Below are 14801 nucleotides of genomic sequence, written 5' to 3'. Positions count from 1 at the left end.
AGGTGATACGAGTTTAATTATACGTTTTTAGGAAGTAAGAAGTTTTAGGAAGTAGGCCTTAGAAGTTAAGTTACGAGTTGAGGAGTTGTCTGGTTTAACAGGTCATTAATCTTGTTTACAGAATGTTGTTTACCTGTCGAGGTCGTGTATTACTCGACTCATATAGATTGAAAATATATTTTATGTAATGGGATGTCAGGAAAGAATAGAAAGCTAAATTTATTTTTCTATAAGGATGATATGTGGTTATGTAATTATTAGAGGTAAAAAGAAGAAAAAAGAACATGCATGTAAGAATTACGCATAAGAATAAAAAATTCTTGGTGTAATGACATAAACGCATATTATTATTATTATAACGTATTTATATTTATTTTTAGAATCTGAAGAGACGAAAACAAAAAATATGCCTATAAGAGTTGCGCATAAGAATAATAAATAGGAAAAGATTCAGAGTTACCTTTATAAAGCATTTGTTTTTGTTTTGCTGTTTTTGTTTTGTTTTTGTTTTGCTGTTCTTGTTTGGTTTTCGTGTTAAAAGAGGTAAAAGAAATAATCTTATGATGCATATACCTACATATTTGAATAATATTTTTATTTAAGGTCAGAAAATTAAATAAAAAGAAAAAAGAAAAAGTGAAAAAAGAACCAAAAATAAAATATGATATGCACATATGTATATATTACGTATAATGTACAACATAGCTTAAGACCTAAATATAAATGAAAAGAATACGCCTCTAGATAAGAATTACGGATAAGAAAAAATTAAGATGTAGGTACCTATAAAATTTTTGTTGTAATAATTATTATACAACATCCATATGTACGTAGGTCTAGTTACCTTTTATTTTAAATCTGAAAAGACTAAAATGAGCTGTAATAGAAATTATGAAAAATTTGAAAAATTTTTAAATAACAAAAAACTTCTTATTTATTATAAAAATTTTATTTTTATTTTTCATTATACTTAATCGTTACTTATAAAAACTAAAAAGTACTTTGAACTTAGTTCTAAATTTCCATGCTTATTTTTTTTAATTAAAAATTTGTTTGAATTTGCCATTTGGCAATATTCTTCTTTTTGTGAAAATAAATTCACATATTTTAACGGCATGAAAATAAAAAAGGATTGGGTGATAAACACCCAATAAATTTTCCTCTTTTGGGATATTTTTTTTCTACGCCATTTAAGGCGTAGATTTTATCTGTTTCCATTTCGGAAACAGTTATATATTTTTATGAAAAAAAAATTTGCTGTTCATTAAACGCGTTAATAAACAATAGTTCCGATTGTGATTGTTGGTGTTGTGGTTGTTGTTGTTGTGGTTGTTGTTGTTGTGATTGTTGTTGTTGTTGTTGCTGTTGTGGTTGTTGTGTCATATGCACCTCATGGTGCAGCTTCATTCTTTTGCGTTTTGGTGGAAAACTGTCTGACAGTCCGTTACCACAGCGTTGTATGGAGTAATGAACTCCTGCAAAATAAGATCAACCTCGGTTGGTTCCATTTTGAAAACTGATAATGTTGGTAGAAAATTCTCTCAGTATTTATACAACATTTAACAGGATATAATTATTACATATTTTTGTAAAATTGTAAATTAATTAAAAATTCTTACAAAAAGGTAGATATAGAATAGTTGTTTTCTTTCAAGATAGTACAAAATAATCTATTTATAAATCTACTATAAAAAAATCTTACAAAAAAAAGATTTTCAAATGGTCATTTTTTTTTTACACTTGTCTTCATTCTCTGTTTATAATAGAAATCCTATTTTTAATAAATTATTTTAACGTATCCAAAATTAAACGATTACAACCTGTGACACGTAGATAGTATTTTATAATTCTTACAATGTCACAGATTATTTATGATAGAAATCCTATTTTTAATAAACTGTTTTATCAATTGCAACATTTAACAGGATATAATTATTACATATTTTGTAAAATTGTGAATTAATTCAAAATTCTTACAAAAAGGTAGATATAGAATACTTGTTTTCTTTCAAGATAGTACAAAGTAATCTATTTATAAACCTACTATGAAAAAAGCCTGCAAAAGAAACAAGTTAAATTAATAGATCTATCATTTTTATAGATCCTTTTTCATTCTCAATTCTTAATAGAAATCCTATGTTTAATGAATTATTTTGTGTATGCAAAATTATACGATTACAGCCTGTGACAGGTAGTATTTTATAATTGTTACAATGTTGAAGATTATTTATAATAAAAACATTGATCGTTGAAATGAAAGAAACATTATAATAAGAGTAAAAATTTCTATCATTTTGCTAGGAAAAGTCATTTTAAAAGCAACATAGATAAAATCGAAAAAAGTTATTTTACAAAAATTTTTAAATTCGAATCGCTATACAATTGAAAGTGATTATATAACAATTATCAAGCGTTTTAAGGTACGTGGGAGAAAAATAATATTTAAAATAAATCCAATATCCACTGTTATGGGCTAGGTATAAGCACTTAACATTTTTTTTTCGCAAAACTAAATTTCTTTTTATAAGAAAAATTGAACTTCAAGATCAAAGGAAATTTTTCCCTACATGCATATAAGTTTTAATTTTACATAAATTGCTCTATTCTAGGTAGCAATAATGAATTTGAAAATTCCCATCCCTAATAATTATTTCAATAATACAACTTAAAACAGTGGTCAGATTTTATACCTCTTTTTCCATAAGAATTATTTTTTTTTGCTTTAACATAAGAATTGTATACACAATGTTATTCATAAACATACCTATTCATAGCAAAAAAAAAAAAAATGTGTACAGTCGTACATCGCATGATTTGCATGTTTACGCATAAATATACTTGTACCTTATTGGTATTTGTAATTTTTTTTATTGTTCCTTTTCGTTCTATTCTCTTCTCATACGCATAATGCAAATTGTTGTTGTAGTTTTTTTTCATTTCAATTTGAAATATTCTAATTCTTTGCTAACCCTTATATGGCATATACTATTCTAATGTGAATTATAGGTGTGTGCATGATCATGTTGGTGTTATATAAGAACAAATTGTATTAAATATTAGGTAGAATCCTGTTTAGGGTTAAATTTCATAACATGCAAAGTTTTTTTTGTGTCATATTTTTGATTCATTTTGTGTCAAACATCTGATTTATTGTTGTTGGTTTATTTCTATTAAGAATTTTTTTTTCCTTCGGAATCGAAATTTCCAGTAAAATATCATACGATCCTACCGTTAGGAATTTTGGAGTTTTTATGTATGTATGAGTAGTGGAATTTTTTTCTTTCTTGATGTTGAATTGGTTTGAAAAATAGGTCAGTAAATTTTTGGCAGCTCATAATGAGATTTTAATGTGAAATGTTGTATGAATAAAAAGTGAGTGGAAGAGTTGAAAAGCGGTCGATCTCCTGTATTCGTTCAGTTCGTGTATTAAATATTTTTCTAATAAAAAAAGATATTAAAAAAAAAGAAAAGTTACTTAAATACTTTTAGAAAATTTAAACAAAATATTAGTTAGATACCCTACGGGTTGTATTTTTAATTCTCAAATAACATCGACTAAAAGGTCTTCAACAAAATCATTTTAATACACACTATATAATACAAAAATAGTTGTCATTTTTATAAATTGTTCCGGGAAATAGTTTTTTTTTTTATTTTTTCATTCTAATTTATAGTGTAGTTTAAATTTATTATAACAAAAATTTGTGTCGCCAATTTAACTTGAAATATTGAACAAAAAAAAATCAAATATTGGCATATTGAATCTCGGTTTTAAGTATTAACCAGTATTCGATCTTCTTTGGTGAAAGTTTTAACATTTCAAGTGCTACTTTAAGTTCAAAATCATTGCTAATGTCATGGATTTAATTAGTATTAAATTAAAGCTCTAATAAAGCAAAAAAAAAATGAAAAAAACAACAAAAAAAAATATATACTTAACTTTTCGTTGACTTATTTGTTTAATATAACCTTTTTAATAAACAAATTATAATCAAAGGTTTGCGGTGTAATAAAAGTTATAATTATTATAGTATTATGAAACTTACTGAATTTTTTTTTTTGAATTTAATTGTATAATTGAAAGATTTTCGTATCTCTTTCTAAATTATTAAGAATAAAATAGACTACAATACAAAAAATAAAATAAGAAAGAAATAAAAAAAAAAAATAAGACAAAAATATGCCTTTAATTACTTTTAGTTTTTCTATTTTTTTATAATTTTTGAAAATTTTGTAATTAACTAACAAATAAAATAATATATATCTATGGAAAGAAATAATTAAATAATATTATGTAATTTCTAATGCGTAAATTAATTTAAATAAGTAAAAATAAAGAAAAAAAAGTATATAATGAGACGAAATAAAAACAAGTGGAATGTATATACACTTACATATTTAAAAAGAAAATTTTTATTTGCATAGCTCTCTTAGAAAAAAAAAAAATTTTTTTAAACATTTAATTATAAACTGTGAAAAAGAAAAACACTAATTTCATGTTGGTTAATAGTCATAACAAGAGCTTTTATTTTTTTTATTGAAAAAGAAAAATATATTTAATAAATAAAATTAAAATTTTACATAAAAACGAGAGAAAAAAAATATATATACATGATGGAAGGAACCCCCCCGAGTATGGAATCCCGAAGAACCCCCGAGCACGTAAGTACTGGGCCCAGTCCATAATTTTTTTTTTAATGGTACCATTAAATTAACATATAGAATTTGAATTTAGAAATTAACATATATATATAAAATAATTTAATGTATCCTAAGAACAAAAAAAAAAAAAAAAAAGAAAAGGGAAAAAATGCATTAATTCTATAAATATTGCTATAAGACTCATAACAAAAAAAAAAAGGAGAATTTTTTTTTTAACAAGAATTTATAATAAAAAAAAAAGGAAGAAAAAACATTGTTTTTTTTTTCTAACCTGACTATTGAAATATTTATATTGTTATATCAAAATTGAAAGTAGTTCACAAATCTTTAATATACGTTTTTTTTTGGATTAATTGTCAAATAAAATTTTAATACGATTTTTCTAAGATTAAGGAAAACAAGTAAAAACGTTTCAGTCGGTATAAACCGATTGTATTATACCCTGCACCTTTCGTTATTGTGTAGCAATTACTTGAACCTCTAAAATCATTCTATAGAAACTTCACGGACATGTCTGACCTATAATTGGACATCCGACTGCCAAGTTTCATGAATCTGACCTTATAATTTTTCCAAATATTTAAAATTAGCTTTTGGAGTTGTATGGTAAGTACCTCAACCTGCCAAGCAATTCCACCAAAACTTCACAAATATATCTGATCTATAATCGGACACACAACTGCCAAGTTTCATGAATCTGACTTTATTATTTTTCCAAATATTAAGAATAAGCTTTTAGACTTGTATGGGATCTACTCGAACCTGTTAAGCAATTCCACCAAAACTTCAGAAATATATGTGACCTATTACTCAACATACAACTACCAAGTTTCATGAATCTGACTTTATTATTTTTCCAAATATGTAAAATAAGCTTTTGGAGTTGTATGGCAAGTACCCGAACCTGTCAAGCAATTTCACTAAAACTTCACAAATATATCTGATCTATTATCGGACACACAACTGCCAAGTTTCATGAATCTGACTTTATTATTTTTCCAAATATGTAAAATAAGCTTTTGGAGTTTTATGGCAAATACCTGAACCTGTCAAGCAATTCCATCAAAACTTCACAAATATATCTGATCTGTAATCGGACACACAACTGCCAAGTTTCATGAATCTGACTTTATTATTTTTCCAAATATTAAGAATAAGCTTTTAGACTTGTATGGGAGCTACTCGAACCTGTCGAGCAATTCCACCAAAACTTCAGAGATATATTTGAGCCATAATTAGACACATGATTGCCAAGTTTCATGAATCTGACTTTATTATTTTTCCAAATATTTAAAATTAGCTTCTGGAGTTATATGGCAGGTACCCGAACCTGTAAAGCAATTCCTCTAAAACTTCAGAAATATATTTGACCTATAATTGGACACATGACTGCCAAGTTTCATGAATCTGATTTAATTATTTTGCCGAATATAAAAAATTTGCTTTTGGAGTTGTATGGCAGTCACCCGAACCGGTGCAGCTATACTATTAAAATTTTTAGAGCATATGTAGAATATAATTGGACACATGTATACAAAATTTTATATTTGTACCTTTATTAGTTTTTGAAATATTTAAAATAAATTCTTTGAGTTGTATGGCAGCTACCCGAACCTGTCAAGCAATCGCACCAAAACTTTAGAAATATGTCGGACCTATAATTGGACACACGACTGCCAAGTCTCATGAATTTGACTTTATTATTTTTCCAAATATTTAAAATAACCTTTTAGACTTGTATGGGAGCTACTCGCACCTGTCGAGCAATTCCACCAAAACTTCAGAGATATATTTGAGCCATAATTAGACACATGATTGCCAAGTTTCATGAATCTGACTTTATTATTTTTCCAAATATTTAAAATTAGCTTCTGGAGTTATATGGCAGGTACCCGAACCTGTAAAGCAATTCCTCCAAAAATTCAGAAATATATTTGACCTATAATTGGACACATGACTGCCAAGTTTCATGAATCTGACTTTATTATTTTGCCGAATATAAAAAATTTGCTCTTGGAGTTGTATGGCAGCCACCCGAACCGGTGCAGCTATCCCATTATAATTTTTAGAGCATGTGCAGAATATAATTGGACACATGTATACAAAATTTTATATTTATACCTTTATTAGTTTTTGAAATATTTAAAATAAACTCTTTGAGTTGTATGGCAGCTACCCGAACCCGTTGTTCGAATTAGTCCAATAACAATAGGGCTCGTCCTTGGCACAAAAGAAAAAACTTGTGAAAGTTTGGTGTCGATTGCATTATTCGTTTTTGAGTTATCGTGCGATCGGACGGACGGACGGACGGACAGACGGACATGTCTAAATCGACGCAGAATTTTACGCTGAGCAAGAATATATATATATGTCCATACCGCAGATGACTCCTTCAAGTAGTTACAAACTCCATACCAAAGTTAATATACCCTTCACGAAGTGCAGGGTATAAAAAAGGCAATGTTTTATTCAATTTTTTTTATTTTTTTTATTTAAATTTTAATATTATAAGGAACTTTTTTTTTAAATTTTGAACTATGTATCATTAATAAAGAAATTTTATTGTAAAAGAGATTCGAAAATTTTTTTGTAAATTAGTCTTTTTTGTATTGATGAATTATAAAAAAAACAAATACATATGACAAATAAAATTTTTTTTTGACGGCAAATATTTTTCTTTACGATATTTAATAGTTAATTTTACACGTTTTAGCTATGGTAAATCGATTTTTTTTTTATTTTAAATGTCCAAATATTCCGGCCGCAAATTGATATTTTTTTTTCTATAGCCTTTTGGTGTAGTATTTAAATATATGGATTTTATTCATAAATATAAAATTCCTAGCTAATATTAAAATGTTGATGGAATCGTAGTTCCGCTTTACTTTAGGGTGTCCAAAATTTAGGGGTTTTTCGAGCAAAATTGGGAGTCTCAACAACATCTGAGACTCATGGAAGGGTAGGGCTCGGGACAGTGTTGATTCGTCACCCTGTCAGCACGGTGGTGTACCGTGTGGTGCACCCTATCACAACGCTTCACGTTCTGGTTCGCTACAAGGTGTTCCAGTTGAATCCAACCTCACTATTTTTTTTGCAATCGCATTAATATTTTTTTATTTTTTTTTCGACGTGTGCATAATTTTTTTTTTCTGTTTATGCTACGTAGCCATTGGTGGTAACCGGCTACTTCTATTTAACCCACCCCAGGCTGAAGTTCCAGGACACAGCCAGATGCACACTGGAGTAGCGGGTGGCCGATGCCCCAACCAGTGGCGGATGACATGCTCTGCCAGGTCGGTCGTCAACATCAACAACAATAGTTTCATAACACCACCAATGAAGACCCGATTACTTGGGTAAGGGAAGCCGTGGAAAAAATCATTAAATATGTATTACAAAACCTGACAAAAAATGACATGGTCGGGTTGACCTTTTGTGGAGAAAGTTTTCAACACCGCGGTCCTGCGTGGCTTGCTTATTGGCCAGCTGAAAGTTTAAAATTTGAAGACGTATGGGATAAAATTTCAAAAATTTTTCAAAGTAATTCCGAGGGTAAGTTGTTACTACATTTTGATTTTGTATTATCTTTTTTATTACATAATTTTTTTTGTTACAGGTTTAAATACGGGCAATTTTTGTGTGAAAGTAACACATGTCAGTCTACCTGTTTGTAGAGGAAGGCCCAAGAAATATAACAATTTTGTTGAGGAATGTAAGCAACGAACTGGAATAATTAGTATTAACAATAAAGATAACTTATGTTTGCCCCGTGCTCTAATTACCGCTATTGCCAAAATAGAAAATGATGTAAACTATCAAAAAATTCGACGAGATGTAAATAAGCAACAATTAACAAAAGCCCAAGAATTGGTAAAACAAGCTAACGCCATAATTCCCGTACTCGGCTGTGGAGTAACAGAATTAAAACAATTTCAAAGTTATTTAAATAATTACAAAATTGTTGTTTATGAATATGGAGGTGGTGGTAGAGATGTGATATTTGAAGGGAGTAATCATGGTAAAAGGATCAATTTATTACATTATGATGACCATTTTAATGTAATTACCTCTCTTACTGCGGCTTTTTGCTCTTCATATTATTGTGAGGAGTGTAATATTCCGTATTATGGAAAGAATGACCACAGATGTTCTCGTATATTCCCATGTTGTCAACATTTACTACAATGCCGATCAAATGGAAACAATATTTTATGTAAAGATTGCAACAGACTGTTTCGAAGCCCTATTTGCTTAGAAAACCATAAAGCATCGGGTTCAAAAAGCAAAAGTATTTGTAATGAAGTGAAAAAATGTTTAAGTTGTCTTAAGACATATAAATCTAATCGACAACATATTTGCGGGGAATCATTTTGCAAAACCTGTAATATTCATGTTAGTCAAGGACATCTATGTTTTATTCAAAAAGACGACAAAGAACCATCATTAAGCAACTTTATTTACGTGTTTTATGATTTAGAAACACGACAAGAACAAAAAATTAGTGAAAATGAAAGGCTTCACGAACCAAATTTATGTGTGTTATCTCAGAGATGTGATAGTTGCATCGATGAATCTAAATTGTTGTTTTGCCAAAAATGCAAATTTAGAAGTAAAATAATTAAAGAAAAAGACGTTATTGCCAACTTTGTTTTACATTTGTTAGCATTGAGAAAGCTTTTTAAAAAAATTATTGTTATAGCTCACAATGGACAAGCGTTTGATCATCAGTTCATCTTAAATTATATATTACAGGAAACTGTATTAAAACCTAAATTAATCATGAGAGGAACCAAAATTATAATGATGTTAATTGACAACATAAAATTTCTAGACTCGCTAAATTATTTTCCAATGGCTCTCTCCGAACTACCGAAAGCTTTTTATTTACCATCAAATTTTAAAAAAGGATACTTTCCATACAAATTTAACACCATAAAAAATGCGAATTATGTTGGCCTTTTACCAGCAATAGAATACTACGGGGCAGACAGCATGAAACCAAAAGAACGTGACATATTTCTGCAATGGCATGAAAATCATAAAAATGATGTTTTTAATATGCAACGTGATATTATTGAATACTGTATTTATAATGTTGTAATATTAAGAGAAGCCTGCCTTAAGTTTCGAAAATTGTTCATAACTGAATGTAATGTGGAACCGTTTTTAGAAGCCACAACTATAGCATCAGCCTGCAATTTAGTGTTCCGGAGAAATTTTCTTAAGTCCAATACTATCGGGCTGATTCCTAAAAATGGATATAGATATGCAGATAATCAGTCAAAGCAGGCTATACAGTGGCTGGTTTTTGAAGAGGAAAACCGTAAAATCAATATTCAACATGCAGCTAAAGAACGGGAAGCTATAGTGGCCGGTGTTAAAGTAAACGGTTATTGCCAAGAAACTAATCAAGTTTTTGAGTTTTACGGATGCTATTTTCATGGGCACCCCTCTTGTCTACCACATAAACGTGACAAACCTTTGTACGATGATTTAAATGATACTCTAAATCACCGCTATGCAAGAACAATTGAAAAAAGTAGCCGATTAAGAAATTTAGGTTACGAAGTTGTGGAAATGTGGGTCTTTGAAAGTTTTTTAAGTACAAAACAGAAAGAGCATTTAAAAAATCACCCATTAGTAAACTGTACCCCGTTATATCCTCGAGATTCATTTTATGGTGGTCGCACAGGAAATACATTTAGTTACTATAAGTGCAAACATGCAGAAAAAATAAATTATATTGATGTGTGTTCCATATATCCATATGTATGTAAATACGGAAAATTCCCTATTGGACATCCCAAACTCCATATTGGAAATACTAAATGTTATTCATTAAATTTACAAAACATAAATGGTCTCATAAAGTGTAAAATATTGCCACCTGAACGTTTGTATCATCCGGTTTTACCGCTGAAGCAAAATAATAAATTAATGTTTACGTTATGCCGTTTATGCAGCGAACAAAGAAATCAAAATAAATTTTGCACACATTCAAATGATGAAAGAGCCTTAACGGGAACTTGGGTTATCGATGAAGTTATTAAGGCTCTAGAAAAAAATTATAGGATATTGGAGACGTATGAAATATGGGAATACGACGTATCACAATATAATAAACTTAAAAACGCTGAAGAATTATTTAGTAAAATGATGGATAAATTTTTAAAAATAAAACAAGAAGCTTCAGGGTGGCCCAGCAAATGTTGTACTAAAGATCAATAAGAAAAATATATTGAAGATTTTTTGCAAAACGAAGACATACAGCTCGAATATGAAAAAGTTTTGAACAATCCTGGGTTACGATCATTTGCCAAATTGATGTTAAATTCATTTTGGGGTAAATTCGGACAAAGAGAAAACTTACAAAAAACAAACATTATAAATAAGCCATTTGAGTTGTATGGGATGTTAACTAATGCAGCAATAGAAGAAAATGTGGCATATTTTACCTATAAATGAAAGAAATATTGTTATTAACTGGCAATACAAAGAAGAGGTAACAGAATCTTTATCAACTGTGAATGTCTCTATTGCTGCATTCACAACCGCACAAGCCCGTCTGAAATTGTACACATACTTGGAAAAGCTAGATAATCGAGTTTTATATTACGATACAGACTCAATATTTTACATAAGGCGTGAAGGTGAATATGAACCCCATACTGGAGAGTTTATAGGGGATATGACTAATGAATTAGAAAGCTATGGCCAAGGTAGTTATGTTACAGAATTTGTAAGCGGTGGTCCAAAAAATTACGCCTATAAGGTTTTTTCTACAAAAGATAATTCTGAAAAAGTGGTTTGTAAGGTGAAAGGAATTCGCTTAAACTACGACGCTTCACACAAAATCAATTTTGAAACGATGAAGGAAGCTGTTTTAAATTTAAACAATTTTGAAAATATCTCCATACTTTCTGACAATATTCGAAGAACAAAAGAACATGAACTCGTTACGGTGTCTGAAACCAAAACATATCAACTAAAATCCGAAAAGCGAAGATCTTTGCATGATTACAGTTCGTTGCCATTTGGTTATAAAAGAAGAAAAATAACTCAATAAATAGTCATGTAATTTTATAAAACTAAATTTATTATAATAAAATGTACAAGTAATTTCAAATTAAGTCTTTTTTATTAATCCAGCTGTTATGTTTACTGTCAAATCCCAAACACTTTACAAAAATTTTTTTGCCCTGTTTTTTTAGGATTTTTTCTACTAAATAGGCGTCAGAATTTTTAACAGGTGTTAATTCAGGTTCATAAAATTTACCAGATATATCATTACTCTGATAATCACGCAACTCATAAGTAACTGGATATGTATTATGTACTTTAATAACTTTAAAAATTTCAGTAGACCAATTTGCATTATAACCTTTTTCAAATATTCCTTTATATTTACTTATCCTAACATAGTCTCCTACTTTATATTTACTTTATATTTTTTAATATAAATTCTTCATTTTCTTTAGAAATTTTTCCAGGTGGTAGCTTGGTTTTTCTATGGGGGATTGAGTTATATATTTTTAATAAAGACGGTAATATAGTAATCCATTTGTAACTACCCTGTAAGCTAAACTTTCTCCACATCAAATTTTTTAAAGTACGATTAAAGCGTTCTACAATAGACGCCTTAAGATCCGAAAACGTATGGTAATGATTAATTCCTTTCTCCCGCATATAATTTTTGAATTTGATATTAAAAAATTCTTTCTCTTGATCTGAATGAATATTTTTTGGTACAGTTTTACTTCGTTTTATAATTGTTTTAAAAGCTTGTAAAACATTATCAGCAGTTTTATTTTTTACAGGTTCAGCAAATGCGTGCTTAGAAAAGGTATCTATAACAGTTAACATATATTTTTTGCCCTTATTAAACTTTGCATAAGGAATCATTTCAACTAAGTCAATTTGCCATGTATCATTTAAACCTTTTTGTAGAAATCTTCTCCTCCGGTAATTTTTTCGAGCCGGTCTATGAATTTCTGACACTATTTGAGCTCTTGACATATTTTTCGTACCAATTAATCAATTTTGCAACTTCAATTTTGTATTTTTCTATTGTATGGCATTCACAAGTATCAGGTCCAGATGTAGTATCGTCGTACGCCCAAGGGCAAATAGTAAAATGGCTTCCGTGTATCGAACTAGTTAATTGTAATTTATGTTTAAATGTTTTTAAGTAATTGTTTAAATATAAAATTTGATTCTTATGTTCTTCCAAAATAACAGAATCATATACATTTAAAAACTCGTTGACATCCATTTTTAAAATAAGAAAAATAAAAAGGATTCGATTATTTATATAAGCCGTTGCAGCTCAATAAAAATGAACAAAGTCAGTAATTTTATATTTAAGCATGATTCAAATAAAAAACTTTAGTATACATCAATTTATAATCGTAGCAGCATAACTGTAACGAATTTTCCAGTTTTACTAAAGAAATAAAATGGATACTTAATCACCAAGAGGGTATGGGGCTTCAATTATGTTCAATAATGAAGAAGAACCAATTCAGATACTAAATTCATTTTGCTGGAATTGCTATAAATGTCTTATGCTGTATATGGTATATTTATGTTTGCTTTTTATTATTTTTACAATTACTCATGTTTTAAATAACACAAAAATAATGTAAATAAAAGAAAAAATAAAATACAAGTAACATATTAGTCTAGTAGCATAGTGCTTTTATTTATTTCTAAATATTTTTTTATCTTATTTTTAAGTAAAAACGGAATTTCATAAAATCTTCATAATTTACAAAAATTTCCTTTTTTCCAATGCGGTGTATTGAAATGGTTGCTTCTAATAATTCTACGTGGAATCCTATTACTACTTTTACAGTATGTGTTTTGTTTAAAAAATAAGTATACGCCAACAACATATTTTAAGAAACACTGATTAAGTAATGCTGATCTAGCTATCTGTTTTTAAACTGCATTTTAATTGAGACATTTCATTTTTTATATAACATGATTTCTAGAAACACATCTCTGAATATTCTGCTTTCCAAATATTTTGTGAAATTTTCTTAAAACTATTTGGTCATTTTTAATATGGTTGCGTTTCTTAAATTCACGTAAAAAATTATTCATACTTATACCAAAACATCTATACCATGCATACACGCAACAGTATTCTCCACAAACTTCTGAAAAGGTGCTTTGTAATTGTTTGTCATTGAAATACTTTGATTCATAAGAATCAAAGTATTCAACACAACCATATTTTGGAATATATATGGCTAACTAATGTTCGCCAGGATCTTTTGCTTTATCAGCATTTATAATTATAAGGGAAGATCTTTCAAGGTTTTTTGGTATTTGATCTAAAGCAAATACACCTCTAAATTTTTTTCTTGTATATTTATTGCAATTTAAATATTTTATAATATCTAAAGTACCCTGACATATCTCATTTCCTGATGCATCTGGTGTCAAATCGAAAGCCAAGATGAAAAATTCACTACTAAACATAGATTTTGATATTTGATGTCCTTTGTCATAATGATAAATTCCTGTACCAGAGAAAAGTGTATGGTATGCACGAGTATGACAATTATTTTCATCTGAAAAACTTGTTTCAATTGCTGTATTTGGTACTTGTACACCATTTACATACAATACAAACTGGGACATATCAAAATGTCGAAAATTATATGGATTTTTTGATCTTTTTCCAGAGTAGCCAACATTTTCTGTAAGGCAAAAAATTATGGTGTTGGGTAATTGCCCAATGAAGACATTAGTGATATCAAGTGAAATACTTAATGTATTAGAAGGAATTGTAAAACTTTTTACTTCAACACGTTTGTAATTGTACTTGGCATTAGATTTTTCTAGAACAGCATTATGGGCTAGTAGTACCCTTGGGTTTATTATTACGTGCTTCATAAATAATGTAGCTTCCAAAATTTTTAACTGAGATTCATCAGCATCGTCTGCAAAAATATAAAAATCTAGTTTTTCAAGTGTTAAAGTAATTCTCACATCAACGTTGTTTATTAAAAGAGTCGGTTGGTTAAACATATCCAAATGTAGTTTACCCATTAGCTCTACGATATTGCTGTTGTGATAAAGTTTTTGACGTTCTTTTGATCCATTATTATCTGGTTTTGCTATGTTTGGTT

General features: G+C 28.7%; 1 protein-coding gene across 1 annotated transcript; it reads left to right on the top strand.

The window, feature by feature from the left end:
• Positions 1–235: 235 nt before the first annotated feature.
• Positions 236–11728, top strand: LOC129615842 (uncharacterized). Its single transcript, XM_055531224.1, has 4 exons — positions 236–290; positions 8279–9271; positions 9494–10745; positions 11131–11728. Exons 1-4 carry the CDS (start codon positions 236–238, stop codon positions 11726–11728), a joined length of 2898 nt encoding a protein of 965 aa, XP_055387199.1.
• Positions 11729–14801: the final 3073 nt, after the last annotated feature.

This window comes from Condylostylus longicornis, unplaced genomic scaffold (assembly GCF_029603195.1).
Source record: "Condylostylus longicornis isolate FDR11 unplaced genomic scaffold, ASM2960319v2 ptg000151l, whole genome shotgun sequence".
In the NCBI taxonomy this organism is placed as follows: Eukaryota; Metazoa; Arthropoda; class Insecta; order Diptera; family Dolichopodidae; genus Condylostylus; species Condylostylus longicornis.
The sequence above is the reverse complement of the archived record's forward strand: the minus strand, read 5'-3'. Positions and strand labels throughout refer to the sequence as shown.